The sequence below is a fragment of the Loxodonta africana genome, chromosome 19 (assembly GCF_030014295.1).
Source record: "Loxodonta africana isolate mLoxAfr1 chromosome 19, mLoxAfr1.hap2, whole genome shotgun sequence".
Classification (NCBI taxonomy): Eukaryota; Metazoa; Chordata; class Mammalia; order Proboscidea; family Elephantidae; genus Loxodonta; species Loxodonta africana.
The window spans coordinates 6,646,024-6,661,325 of NC_087360.1; the positions used below are offsets into that span (position 1 = coordinate 6,646,024).

General features: G+C 43.1%; 1 protein-coding gene across 3 annotated transcripts in view; it reads right to left on the reverse strand.

The window, feature by feature from the left end:
• Nucleotides 1-15,302, reverse strand: part of TCTN2 (tectonic family member 2) — a 32,192-nt gene continuing 16,890 nt past the window's right edge. For all 3 annotated transcript variants that reach the window (XM_003420325.4, XM_010599809.3, XM_010599808.3), the window contains 9 exons: nucleotides 15,167-15,301; nucleotides 14,847-14,924; nucleotides 11,270-11,350; nucleotides 10,133-10,244; nucleotides 7,633-7,739; nucleotides 3,937-4,093; nucleotides 875-1,000; nucleotides 655-743; nucleotides 1-216 (listed from right to left, as the gene is read on the reverse strand). In XM_003420325.4, the coding sequence (XP_003420373.1) occupies nucleotides 95-216; nucleotides 655-743; nucleotides 875-1,000; nucleotides 3,937-4,093; nucleotides 7,633-7,739; nucleotides 10,133-10,244; nucleotides 11,270-11,350; nucleotides 14,847-14,924; nucleotides 15,167-15,301 (1,007 nt within the window). In that variant the 3' untranslated portion in view covers nucleotides 1-94. The remainder of the gene's footprint in view (nucleotides 217-654; nucleotides 744-874; nucleotides 1,001-3,936; nucleotides 4,094-7,632; nucleotides 7,740-10,132; nucleotides 10,245-11,269; nucleotides 11,351-14,846; nucleotides 14,925-15,166; nucleotide 15,302) is intronic.

Below are 15,302 nucleotides of genomic sequence, written 5' to 3' on the forward strand. Positions count from 1 at the left end.
TTCTACAAAAACAAGACATTTCATTTATTACATGTGGACAGGCATGTAGGAGTACACCGAAATCACAGGAGTGAGCTCTGTAGTCCGTAAGAAGTCAGGTGGCGGATGAATTCCACTCTCTGCATATCCTAGTCCAGGGGTTACTGAGGAACACAGCTAACACGAGGAAAGAGACCAAGACTAAGCCCTTGGCAATGCACTGAGAATAAGGCTCCCCTGTAAGACAACAAATAAAAGTCAGCAACATCTTTAGTTCTTTTTTTTCTGGTAATTATTTAGGTAGAAATACGCCAAGCCATTTATAGTGATAATTTTGAAGCAGCAACATTATCAGTAATTATTTTCTTTTTAAATGTTTTCTATAGGTTTTAAGTTTCCTATGGCATTTACATATCACAGCAAAACCTGTGAGAGCTGGAACCGGATGGGACTGCCTGGGTTTCCCAAGTCTTGTAAGTTTTCCACCTTTGACAAGGTGCAGTTTTATCACTTTGCTATAGTTCGTTTTAGTGAAAAATATTTGAGTTTTCCTTTTCTGACAGGTTTTCACCTTACACAGATTCTGGCTTTCGCAGGTTTTACTCTACTTTAAAATTGTTTTTTTTTTTTTAATTGACAAAACCATAATGATAACCACTCCAGAAATTGCTTTACCTTGATAATACCGAGTCAACGGGTATAGAAGCTGTGGCCAGCACACCTCATTTCTGTTGCAGTCGTACTCCGTAAAATTGGTCTGGAATCTACAAAACATTTTAGAAGGTTACGATGACAAGTGAAAAGCATCCGAACTTGATTAAAGAAATAAATTTCCTATTTCCTGTTACACGTTTCTGCTTCGTAATAATGCCAACCATATCAGCCTCGGCATTACCTGGTCAGTGGGCGGGGTAACTGGGCAGGTATTTTAATAAACTGGACCGATGCGCTGAGAGGGAAGAGGTCGGCCTTGTCTTCACAAGTCAGCCCACACTGGTACTGCCAGTCCACTGAGGAAAACCTGGAAGAAAAGACGATGCAGGCAATACGTCCACTACGCACCTTCTATTCTGTTAAGAACATCAGTGTTTCCGGAAACGGCAGAAAATTGTAGAACAAAATTCAAATGCACAAAAAAGTATCAGACATACTTGGTCTGACAGAGACTGGGGAAACCCCCGAGACTATGGCCCCCGGTCACCCTGCTAACTCAGAACTGAAGCCACTCCCAAAGTCCACCTTTCAGCCAAAGATTAGACGGGCTATAAAATAAACCATAATACAGGTGAGGAACGTGCTTCTTAGTTCAATCAAATACACGAGACCAAATGGGTAACACCTGTCCAAAAGCAAAAACAAGAAGGCAGGAAGCTACAGGAAAACTAGAGAAATGGATACAGGGAACCCAGGGTGGGAAGGAGGATTGCGACCGATATCACAAAACAATTTGTATATAAATTTTTGAATGAAAAACTAACTTGAGGTGCAAAATTTCACCTAAATCACAATAAAATTAAAAGAAAAAAAGGAACATCAGGTGATTTGCTCAGTAAAGACATGAACTGAGGTTCTCTTAAAGAATGTTTCAAATTCCATTTCTCTCTAGTATAAACCCACCCAGCGCCATCGAGTCGATTCACATTTTCAAATATACACCAAAAAAGAGACTGTACCTACACACCAGGCTACAACGACTACCAACATTTTGCCAATCTTGTTTCCTCTCTCTCCTCCCCAGTTACCTCATTTAATACTGGGGCTTTTAAAGTTAATTTCTTTCATCATTTGTTTGTCTCAAACAACAAAATAATAATAGCGACAACAACTACTACCACTGTTTTTGTCGTTGTGTTCTGTCGAGTCCATTCCGACTCACAGGGACCCCATGAAACACAGTACAACTTCTCGTAGGGTTTTCTGGGCTGTAATCTTTACAGGGGCAGAACATCAGGTCTTTTATCTCAGGGAACCTCTGGTAGGTTCGAACAATGGCCTTACAGTTAGCAGCTGAGCACTTAACCATTATGCCCCCAGGGCTTCTTCAACTACCGCTGCCAACCAGTTATTGAAGGCTTTCCCCTGTGCCAGGCACAGTGCTAGGATGCTTTATATACCATCTCATTTTATCCTCAAAACAATCCTACTAGGTAGGTGTATGTAGTTAATTTTAACATCAGTTGCTTCTGTCTAGCCAGTACCTTCTTTCTTCTGGAAATTGCACCCAGATGTTCCCTTGGGGAATACTCCCCATTCTCAGTTCAGGTGGACCATGAGGGTCCAACCCAATTCCCTGAATCTAGGGGTGGCCTCATTGCCTGAGCTGCCTATTGCCCCAGCCATCATGACTGTTTCAGAAGTGAGCACCAGACTCCAAGTGAACCAATAAAAGTTGGCCCAAGTCTTAAAAGATGGGGGAAGATACACTCTCTTTCCACTGGAGTTTATAAACTGGTATCACAATTGCTCCTTAAGAAGAAAGCCAACCCAAAGGAAAGGAGAGCCAAGAGATGACAAGGAAAAAGGTTCCTGACCATGGCATTGGAGAACCATCAGCTAGCTGTGGACCTTTAGGAATCTAAACCAATAAAGTCTCCCTTTTGCTTAAGTCAGCATGAACTGGCACTCTTTCACTTAAAGCTGAGAGGTCTGACAGGTAAAGATGGTATCACCATTTCACAGATGAGGAAACTGCCGCTCAGAAGAGGTACGGTAACCGCGTGATGTCACACAGCTCATAATTTGAACCCAGCTATCTGCTCTAACCACTAGGTATAATCCTTGATCAGAAAGTAAATTATATTCATGGATTTCAAAATACTGTTAGCACTAGATAGCCCCTTATTCATCACAATATTTCCTAAATGCCTTGCAGAGTCCCTTATACATGGCTTTATAAATACAGGCAGTCCCTGGGTTACAAACAAGATCTGTTCCTAACTGTGCCTTTAAGTCGAATGTATTAAGTCGGTAACGGGTACCTATGGCTCTTATTTAGCCTTACTTTGGTGCAAGAAAAGGCTCAAAGCCTTTTTATACGATTTAAAAGCTGCATGTGCAGCAAGCGAAGGGGATTATGATGAATTTGTTAGGAGTAGGGGTTGGTTCAATAGTTTCAAAGTTAGGGCAAATTTATGTAGCATTAAAGGGCAAGTACAAGTTGACAAGGATTTCATTTTACTTGGATCCACAATCAATGCCCATGGAAGCAGTAGTCAAGAAATCAAACGACATATTGCATTGGGCAAATCTGGTGCAAAAGACCTCTTTACAATGTTAAACAACAAAGATGTCATTTTGAGGACTAAGGTGTGCCTGACCCAAGCCATGGTGTTTTCAATCACCTCACATGCATGTGAAAGCTGGACAATGAATAAGGAAGACCGTAAAAGGAACTGATGGCTTTAAATTATGGGGCTGGTGAAAAATATTGAATATACCACGGACTCCCGGAGGAATGAACAAGTCTGTCTCGGAAGAAGTACAACCAGAATGGTCCTTAGATGCAAGGATGGTGAGACTTCATTTCACTTACTTTGGACATGTCATTAGGAAGCACCAGTCCCTGGAGAAGGACATCATGCTTGATAGAGGGTCAGTGAAAAAGAGGAGATGGATTGACATAGTGGCTGCAACAATGGGCTCAGGCATAGCAACGATTGTGAGGATGGCGCAGGACCAGGCAGTGTTTTCATTCTGTTGTGCATGGGGTCACTATGAGTCAGAACGGGCTCGAGGACATCTGACAACAACAAGCTGTCTGCGAGCTGGACATTCGTAGCCCAGGGGCCACCTGTGCTTGTGAGTGAAAACAGATTCATCTGTACCTGTAATCATATGGCTAATACTTGCAATTTGTAAATCAACGGCCAGATGGTAAATGAGCCTTTCTCCATTCTGTGGGTGCTCTCAACATGACTGACACTCTCTGAGCTGCACTTCTCCATGATGTGCTCATACCTTGTCTCCATGGCTAGTATCTCCTGCTGAGGAACCCCTTCCACTGCGCCCACCTCAGAGATAAGGATGCGGATGCTCAGCTGAGCAGGAACGCCCAGGCAGACCCCGGGCGTGCTCCAGGCAGACGGGCCGGCACCTGTGTCAGGTGCATCTACACCTGTAGAAATGTGAAGTTATGCATTTTGAAAGAACAATTTAAAAACATTCTTCCTACAGTGCAGTGATAGAAAAAAAAAAAGGGAGAGAGAAATAAGAATGACATAGTTGCTGTTGTTGTTGGGTACCAAGTGGATTACAACTCATAATGGTCCATGTGACAGAGTTGGACTGCCCCATAGGGTTTCCTAGGCTGTATTCTTTACAGGAAGATCACAGTGGTACAGCGGATAAGCGTTTGGCTGCTAACTGAAGGTCAGTGGTGTGAGCCCAGCAACCGCTCAGAGGAAGAAAGGCCTAGCAATCTGCTTCTATAAATATTACTGCCCTGGAAACCCTATGGGGCAGTTCTCTGTCCTATAGGGTCACTACAAGTCAGAATCAATTCGACAACAAAGGGTTTGGAATCTTTACTGGAACAGATTGCCAGGTCTTTTTTCCTGTAGAACTGCTGGGTGGATTTGAACCCCCGAGCTTTGAGTTAGCAGCAGAGTGCTTAACCACTGTGCTACCAGGGCTCCTTAGAATCCCATTATTGAGGCTTTCATCTCCAATAGGCTCTAGTTACTTGTCACTCTATAACCATGTAATCCCTTGATGTCCATGAGGTGCAAGCTGGCACCAATGAACCAAGCAAGTTGTGTTCAGACTGTTTCCTTGTATGTTAAGTCAGCTGTTGGAATGTTAAATGCCTGACCCACATAATAAAACCATAAATCACGATTCAGGTTACAAGTTCCCCACTGAAGCCCACTTAGCCATTTAACAGAAATACCACATAACTGCAGTAAAATGCCATCGAGAAGTAGTTCCTGGAGTCATTGTTCTAACAAACAATGCATATGATATTTAAACACCCTGCTAACTAGTCTTCAATAAATAAGAAGTAATTTTCTAATGTGTTGCCATAGAAATAATACAGCTGGAAAAGAATAAAATTGAATGAGATGTTAACTTCTATTCATCTTGAAAACTGGCACTTAGGGAGAAAAACAGCAAGGTCAATTATAGGAAGTAGACAGCAGGTTCTATGGGGACTGGGGCGGGGGGGCTCAGTGTTTCCTGTGCTGGGCGTTTGAAGGTCAATGGCATGGTTTCTTTACAATGTCTAATTTTCTCCTCCTTGATACCCATATGTCAACATCACATCTCCTCTCTCTATCACCCAGGATCAGGGTTGCTTTCTGGCCGAGACATGAAATAGAAGCTAAGTGTTTCCACCTTGAAGGCAACAAAATGCCATCCCTTCTCTCACTGCTTACCTATCCTGGCTCCCTCCCTTAAACATCACACACTTTGTACATCTCAGGCCTCTAACTGACTCCTTCTCCCTCCACTCAGTCCTCCCAGACCCATTGACAGGGCCCAGGGGCTGACAAGGTCCACCTCTGGTTCTGTTTCCAAATGAGGACAGAACTCTGGGCCTGGGGACTTGAGTACGGACTGCTGAAGGCAACTGCAGTCTGAAGAGCCCTGGGGCCAACAGGACCCCAACTCCACGTCACAGAGTGAAGTGTGAGGTCTGGGGCCACTCAAACCCACAGACACAGGACATGATCCCTGGCCACCCAAGGTGAGGCGGGGGGTCGGAATCACCCTGCCCTAAGCACAAGGCCAGGAAGAATCGAGGTGGCCCTTGGTGGGAATTCCAGCCCACTGAATCACAGTGACCTCACGGAGCGTGGAAAGGGAGAGAGTGGGGTCCAGAGAGCTGCTCCACCAGACAGGTGGGGGGTGCAGCATCTGCGGAGACAGGAGGAGACTCAGAGCAGACACTGAAGAGTCACTCAGCTCTCTCTGGCTCCCACTAATTACTGCAATGGAAGAACCTTCCTATTCAATGTATACTAACGACTCCTCAAGAAGCTCCCCACCTGGCAAGAGTGGAATGAACTGGGCACCTGGGTTTTAGATCTGCCTCTGCCAGACCTTAGTTTCTCCGCCAATATCAGGAGGAAGCTGGATCTCAACGACTAGATGGGCATTTAGGATTCGAAGGGGAAAATCCGGTCTGGGGCGGCAAGCCAAGTCGAGCTCGCTTCTACTCTGAGTACCTGTGGTATCTCTCCTCCTCCTCACGCACGAACCCCCTGCTCACCTGATACTCACCTGACACTGCCTGTGCCTTGGGCCAGAAGCCCAGGACAACAAAGTCTTCTAGCAGGGCTCCATGACCCTTGCTATTACTGGATCTGTTGCACCTTATTTTTTTTCTTAAGCAGTTTTGTTGAGGTATAATTCACATGCATACAATTTGCCCATTTACCGTGTACAATTCAATGGTTTTTAGTGTGTTCAGTGTTGCGCAACCATCAGCACAATCAATTTTACAACTATTTCGTCACCCCAAGAAGAAATTCTGCACATTTTAGCTGGCACCTCCTAACTGCCTCTTTTTTTCCCTGCCTCAGCCCCAAAACCAAACCAAACCAAATCCATTGCCATTGAGTCTATTCCTACTCATAGCAACCCTATAGAACAGACCAGAACTGCCCCATAGGGTTTCCAAGGAGCAACTGGCAGATCCAAACTGCCGACTTTTTGGGTAGCAGCCAAGCTCTTAACACTACGCCACCAGGGCTGCCCCCCATGACCCCCATACCCAGGCAACCACTAATCTGCTTTCTGTTTCTATGGGCTTACCTATTCTGGACGTTTCATATAAATGGGATCACACAATACATAGCCTTTTGTGACTGGCTTTTTTTTATTAAACACAATGCTTTTAACCACCTTACTTTCTGTTAACGAAATTACTTTTTTAAATTCCAAAGTCAATTCTCAATTGCTCACACCTGATGAAAAAATAGCAATGCAAAGTAAAATGTCCTGAAACTCTCCAAACCTCACTGGGACTTTCTTTCACAAAGATTATTAGCTCGCAAACCTACTGGGCAATTTGAAGTTTATCTGGATTTCCATCTAAAAACAAAAGTGACATCACAAATAAAGGGAGAAAGAGGTGAAGAGCCTTCTGCCTAGGGAGTTAACCTGTCCACAAAGACCCAGCTGCAAACCCCAAAACCAAACCCATTGCCATCAAGTTGATTCCAACTCACCACAACCCTATAGGACAGAGTAGAACTGCCCCATAGGGTTTCGAAGACTGTAATCTTTACAGAAGCAGACTGCTACATCTTTCTCGATTGGAGTGACTGGTGAGTTTGAACTACTGACCTTTTGGTTAGCAGCCGAGTGCTTAACCGCTGTGCCACCAGTGCTCCTCTTAAGGCCCAAATTAAGCACTCGGCTGCTAAGTGAAAGGTCAGCGTTGAAACCTACCAGCCACTCTGTGGGACAAAGATGTGGCATTCTGCTCTAGTAAAGATTTACAGCCTTGGAAACCCTATGGGGCAGTTCTACTCTAGAGGGTCACTGTGAGTTGGAATCGGCTTGAGGGCAACGGGTCTGGTTTGGTTTTCTGATTTAGGCCAGAGCAAAGAAAGACAACCTATCAGGTGGGGCTCTAGTACTACAACTGGCTCTCAGTAGTCACAGCAACTGAGTTCCACAGTTCCCAGGTATGCAGCTTGGACTTACGTATTATTTCGAGCCAGCCGTCACTAAGATTGCTGTAATCAGAGTTGCCTCTCATGGCAACATGAGTTGCTTGTATTAACGAATCAAGTCTCTCAAGAGCGGTCTCCCTGCAAGAGAGTAAGATGCTTTTCAGCTCACAGAAAGCAGGCCTTGTCTTGTGGTACTGCTCAGTGTGCATCCAGGGTATGTTTGCTCGGTGACTAAATAAAAAACTGCAAGAGGAGCTGGGAATTCTAACTCTATGACTTTCTGCAAAAGGCAAAACTGCAGAGACAGTAAAAAGATCAGTGGTTGTCAGGGGCTGAGGGGGAGGAGAGCGAGGGATGACTAGGTGGAGTGCAGGGCATTTTCAGGACAGTGAAATTATTCTGCATGACACTGTCATGGCAAACACATGACGTTATACACCTGTCAAAGCCCATAGGAGTGTACAGCGCAAAGAGTGAACCCTCATATACACTGTGGACTTTAGCTCATAATAAATATCATTACTGATCCATCAGTTATAACAAACATACCACACTAATGGAAGATGCTGATAATAGGAGAAATTGTATACGGGGGGAAGGAAGGGGTACACTCTGCACTTTCTGCATAATTTTTCTATAAACCTAATACTGTTCTAAAAAACAAGATCTAGGACCATAGTTTCTGGGTACATCTAGGTCAATTGGCATAACATAGTTTATAATGAATATGTTCTACATCCCACTTTGGTGAGTAGCATCTGACGTCTTAAAAGCTTGTGAGCAGCCATCTAATATACATCTGTTGGTCCCATCCCACTCGGAGCAAAGGTGAATGAAGAAAACCAAAGACAGAACCACATGAATCAGAGACTTCGCCACCCTGAGACCAGAAGAACTAGATGATGCCCAGCTACCACCAATGACCAGTGTGACAGGGAACACAACAAAAAGTTCTGGACTGAGCAGGAGAAAAACGTAGAACAGAACTCAAAATCATGTAAAAAGACCAGTGTGACAGAGACTGGAGGAACCTCTGAAACTATGGCCCAATAATTAAAACAAAGAAAGAAAGAAAATGTGCCACTTGTCCCAGACAGAGAGAAAAATGTAGAACAAAAACAAAAAAATATAAATAAAAAGCAAGGTCTATTAAAAGGAAAACTGGCAGAGAGTCATATTTCTCCTGGAGGGCCTCCCCAGGAAGGAGCTGAGTAGGTAGAAGCACCTCCAGAGCAGCCTTTCACTTTGTACTCAGCACACTAACAGCACAGGTTGGTACCAGGTGGTTTACAGAATCCACAGAATGTCACAAGACTGGGTGGTGGGCAGATCACACATCGAGTCACTAGGCTAAAAAAATGGGCACAGTGATCCAACAGTAAAAGGAACCTAACTATCCAGCTAGAATTTGGAGCACAACATAGGTGAAGACTAAGAAGCAGCACTCAGCGCATGGTTGGTGAGTGGCTGGGTGAATGCCTGAAGTGTGGACTGAGCCCTGATTGGTGCCAGGCACTGGCATAGGGTCTGAGGAGCCTGGAGAGCCCTCCCCACCGGGGGCTCACGGGAGAACAGGGAGACTCAATCACAGAGCGGGCACAAAGCGCCATGCTGCGGGAAGTCCAGGTGCCAGGTAGCACAGGGGAGGGGTACCTATCGCCTCCCTGAGGATCCAGGGAACTCCTGAAGGAGGATACACCTGAGCAGATGTCTGAGGCTATGAAGGTATGTGGAGGCCAAAGGTGGGCGTGGAGGAGCAGTCCTGGGCAGAGACAGCCTAAAGGCTAAAGACAAAGAGCATGTCCTATTGTTGGGACTGGCATTTGAATGCGATGAAGGTGAAGAAGCAGAAGCAGAAGAGGAGGGAGAAGACAACAAGATGGAAAAAGAAGAATAGCAACAACTTGGCATCCGGCCCTTCTCCTAATGATGTTGGAGCGTAGAAATCTTAGAGCTGCAGGGGAAAGGCTTTGACTGTGGTCTCTAGCCTTGAACCCTGTGCCTAATTTCCACCAGTTTTTCTTCTCTTTTCCATGTCTCCCCCATCTTTTCCCAGCTCCCCCAAGAAGTACACCGCTTGGGCTATGTCACAGAATGAACACATGTAAGAACGCGAGGGCTGACATATGCACATCATGAGTCCACTCACCGAGTTCTCTGGACACCATGCATCAGGGCTTAAATTTGCTCTACGTGTTAATCACACCAGTTACACCTGCCTCTGGCCCTCTTTATGGTTCCAGGAGTATTGGTTTCTAAGGAGCTGAACAAACTTCAGCAGAGAAATCTGCCTAAATATGGATGAAATGGTTTTAGTCCCAATACAAAGCTTTATTTTCCCTTATTTTCAAATGTAAGTCAATTCTAAATTGTATCGCAAGTTTGTATTCATTCATTATCCACTTTTGCACAAGTTTGCATTCAGACTCTCCTTGGCCACATTAGCTTAACGTTGTCTTGGGTATTACTCTGTAAGTAGATCAGGAGCAAATCACTCAAAGTGTAAGTAAAGTCACTGAGGAAACACTCACCTGAGCTGAGTGCAGTTCTCGTTAATCCCAACTTCCAAAAGGCACCCGGACAGCGCATTTTCTCCAAATAAAACGGGGGTGAAAGTTGCTGACGTACATAAACTCCTCCCAGCTACAAAATAAAAAGATTTTCCTCTTACTGTTTTTGCTAAAAAGAAGTAAAGACTGGCTTCAAAGTTTTTCTTGAAAAACAGAAAACAACAAGTAGAGATAAAGTTTCCAGTTTTCTGAAACTGAGGTCATTGTTACTCTAATCCTTTCAAAGCTGAACAAAGTCACCTCTCTGTATCAGGGTTATCCGTGGTTTTTCTGGCCATGGAACTAAATGCTTCTGGCAGACGGGGCAAGGAGCCCTTGTTAGCCCTCGGCTGCTAACCCAAAGGTCGGTGGTTCGAACCCACCAGCCGCTCAGCGGGATAAAGGCCTAACAGTCTGCTTCCATAGAGATTAAAGCCTTCGAAACCCTCTGGGGTAGTTCTACTTTGTCCTACGGGGTCGCTGTGAGTCAGAATCGACTCCATGGCAAGGGGTTTGGGCTGATCTGGGTAATTACCACTGACTCAAAGATTGCCCATAATTTGGGGTGATGGTTGTCCGATATCAATCGATGTCAAAAAACAAAAACTGTAAAGGATATGATTGCTATTAACTTAAAAGTCATGTGTAATACATTTCATGTGCATTAAAAGAACATCTAACAATTGTATAATATTTTTGTTCATGAAAGCATTTTTTTGAATGTCAATGCTTTGGTGATACAATTGCTTTAAAAATTCACTGATTTAAAAAAAAAAAAAAGATTTTCCATCATGTGGAATGAAACTACTCTTACATCTCCAGTTAGCACCATTCTGGGCTACAGGCAACAATGAGAAGAGAGTGAACCCCCATGCTCAATGCAACCCCAAGTTTAAATCTTTTACTAATAACCTGCGGCACTCCGGGAACAACCAAGGTTAACATTTCTCACCAAAAAAAATTTTTTTGAAGTTGCAGATGCATGAAAAATAACCACCTCCTTCCCCTCAGCCCCCACCCCGTAAACCAACTATAGATTACTTGATAAGATTCAAACTATGGCAAGGCTTGTGGTTATAACTAACCAGGAAGTTAGTCATAACGACTGAACGTGATTACCGGGCTGCCAGAGGTGCAGAGTGGTAGTATCATTCATCCTATTGGTGTTTAGCACTCGGACGGGTTTACCAAGTTGGTACCCTAGAGAACACAACAAGCGACAATCAGCATCTTCCCTTCTGGACTTGCTCCAACACAGTCTGTGCTGTCTCACCCAGTAATATCAACGAGGAATGTACGGTGAAAGAAAACACAGAGCCAAAGCTTTTAAGAAATGACTTTGAGAGAAGGAAATCACCTTCATTCTTTTTTTTTTTCAAGAGACAAGGAAATCCCAGTCAGTGATCCTTCAAATAAATTTTTAAAATGAAATCTGAAAAATAAAAGCAGGCATGAGAGGTAGTCTCGGTTCTCATGCAAGAGGACCATCAGCTGCCAGGGAGGCTGGTTGATGAATGTCTGCTGAGGGATGAACACCCTAACCTCAGGACGTCACAAAGGACACTTCGACCAAATGACCTTTCCATGGAGCCATTTCCTAGAAAATCAACTCAAGGCCAAGGTCTGCTTCTCAGGTCCTAATCCCATCTGTCTCCTATTAATCCAATTTATTGCTTCTAACTTTTAATTGGGAAAATGTTGACACATACAGAAGAGCTGAAAATAACACACTGAACGCCCATATAGCCATAATCTAGATCTAGCTGTTAACATTTAGTCCTATTTGTCTTAGCTGTATTACATAAGTGTGTACACACACATACATATATGTACACATATATACATTTTTTTTTCCTGCGGGACCATTTGAAATAAGTTGCAGACACCACGAACTTGACCTCTAAAAGCTTCAACATCCATCTCCCAAAATTAAGGATATTCCCCTTTAGAACAATGACACCAATATTTCTTTAAAAAAATTAATAATTCTTTATAATCAGATTGTGTCCAGTACATGTTCACATTTCCTGATCCAAACCAAAAAACAAAACCCGCAGCCATTGAGTAGATTCCGACTCATAGCAACCCTGTAGGACAGAGTAGAACTGCCCCACAGGCTTTCCAAGGAGCAGCTGGTGGATTCGAACTGCTGACCTTTTGGTTAGCAGCTGAGCTCTTAACCACTCTGCCACCAGGGCTACCATTTCCTCATACGTCCCCAAAAAATATGTTTGAGAGCTGTGTTTACAAACCAGGATCCAATCACGTTCGTGCACCGTTTTTGTGTCCCCAGCGTTACACTCCACTGTCCTGGAACACCAGCCTTCCCTGTGGTCGCCATCATTCCCCCCTGCCCACATTCACCCATGCTCACTCCACCTCCTCAGCCTCACTAGGCTGTTCCCAGTTCCCAACTTGCGCTATCTGCTTTCCAAGGCCAATCTCTCCACAAAGCCCCAGTCTTCCGTAAGATGGAAACCCCCAAGCGCTGGGACTCTGACTTGCTCACAGCTGATTCCCAGCACCGAGAACAGTCCCTACCTAGGCGAGAGGCTCAAGACAGTTGTTTACTGATGGAAATCTTGGCCCAATGACCATATACTCCTTTGAAGTTTCCAAGTACCTTTCCGTAAGTCCAGCACTAACTTATTAATCATCTTGTGTTTCCAATATTGCTTCCTGTGACTCAGTGCTATAGGATGGCTGATTCCCTGGGGACAGGGCCCTGATTCCCTGAGAGCAGAGCCCTGTCTGTGGTCCTCCTAAAATCCTGCCCTGCTGGTCAAGGGCTAACAGACAGTGGCCGTACAGATATATCAGCTATTTCACTGACTGAACTGGTCTGGCTCGTGACCAGTTCATGCTTTCGTGACAAGAGCTTTAAGAGTTTCAGCACATTCTGACAGCGTTTCTCAGAAATCCTGTAGAATGAAGTCAGTGACATGAAAAACCTCAACCTCCAGGGGCCTGCTTTTAAAGCCAACAATAAACCCTCAAACTCCACACTAACAGTACAGCAGAATCAGATGAAAAAAATACATATGAATAGATCATATGTTATTAAAAAAAAAAAATTTTTTTTGTTATTCGTTTACATAAATATTGAAGATAGTTATGCAAAACAAAAAGTTATTTAAAAATACAAAGCTGATCCTTGATGATTAATTTTATTTTTATGATTGTAAGTTTTATCATAATCTATATTATTATAATAATTTTATGTACAGGTAGTTCCCAATGAACCACACTTACAATCTTCCTTTTTTTTTGATACAATGTTGCAGCTCAGAATTTGGTGACTTAACCACTCTCAGATGTTTATATGTAATGGTTTCAACCCCCAAAGACAAATAAAGATCGCATTTATGAAAATACTGATAATAAAACACAGGAAGAATGCAAACTAAAAAAAAAGAGGTATTCAACTTGCGTCAGAACCGACTTACGACAGAGTTGTAGGAACAGGATCTCATCATAAGTAGGAGACTCCCTGTATATATCAACTATAAATGTAAAATTATTACAATTAAGAATAGTAAAAGGAAGAGAAAATAATTATCTTAAGAAACTATTAGTCTATAATGGTGGTTCGTCCAACAAATCTTTACTGAATACCTACTATATTCTGGAGCCCTGGTGACACAGTGGTAAAGAGCTTGGCTGCTAACCAAAAGACTGGCAGTTTGAATCCACTGCTACTCCTTGGAAACCCTATGAGGCAGTTCTACTCTGTCCTATAGCAGTGCTATGAGTCAGAATCGAGTCAACAGCAACGGGTTTGGTTTTTTGTTTGGTACTCTATTCTAAACACCAGAACTGTCCCATAGAAATATGTGAACCAAGTACATAATTGAAAAAGATTACATATTAGAACACTTTTGAAATGTTTAAGCTTTTTCTAGTAGCCATATTTAAGACAGGAAAAGCAAACAGGTAAAATTAATTTTAACAGTTTATTTTATTCAACCCAATATGTTCAAAATATTATCACTTCTACCTAGGACACTGGCCACATTTCAAGAGCTCGATAGCCACATACGGTTAGTGGCTAACACCTCCAACAACACAGTCTTAAGCACTGTTTTAGGCACTTGGGATGCAACAGTGACCAATACAACCGATACACAAACTACAATAAGTAAATCAGGTGGGGACATATTTGTGCATAAATACAATATGCACAGAGTGACAGGGACTTCACAGCCCCCAGGAAGTCAATCGCCTTGGGTCTCATCATCTGCAGCTTATGGCTTCTTGAAAAGCTAATTTTACCAATACTTTCCATTGCATTGTCTCTCTTTCAAAAGACCAGTAGCTAAAGTGATAGAGTGATTTGTATTTACAGCAACTTGCTATTATATGCGTAAGTAAAACCAAAAAGAAAATTAAAGAGAACAGTATCCCGAAAGATAAATGAAAAAAAGTCAGAGTCACAGAGCAAACTGGGGAGCGTTACATATGACCACCATGACAGCGTAGGAGTGTCACATACGACCACCATGACAGCGTAGGAGTGTCACGTACGACCATCATGACAGTGTAGGAGTGTCACGTATGACCATCATTACAGTGTAGGAGTGTTACATATGATCACCATTACAGACAGTATAGGAGTGTTACATATGACCATCATTACAGTATAGGAGCGTTGAACTAAAATATGTTTGTAAGCTCAGTGACTGTAGACTCATCTTACCTGGATTTCCAGATAATTCCTTTTCATTATCACTGTTATAGCTTAAGAATTTTACTGTAAATCTCTGTGTCACTATTCCTAAAAACAAAACAAAATAAAAATATAATGCGTACCTTTCACTAGTAGAAATTATTACCCACAGCGTTAACTGTTCACCTTAAAGCTGCATCTCGACACACAAAACAATGCCTCGTTGATTACATCACAAATACGCATGAGAAACAAGTGTGACTTAGGTTTATGTGTTATAATTATGACACCCTTGAAGAAAGAAAAAAAAATGCTTTAAACCAAGAGTACTCTGCCTTCCAGAAACTCACCTTTCTGGTGGGCATCAATGTTTGCCCTAATAACTGTGACACTTATTTCACTGATTGTATTATTATTCCACCTGAAAACATAGTGCTCCTCCAAATTCACATTTCTGGGAGCTGATCCCTTATTTGAAAGAGTTTC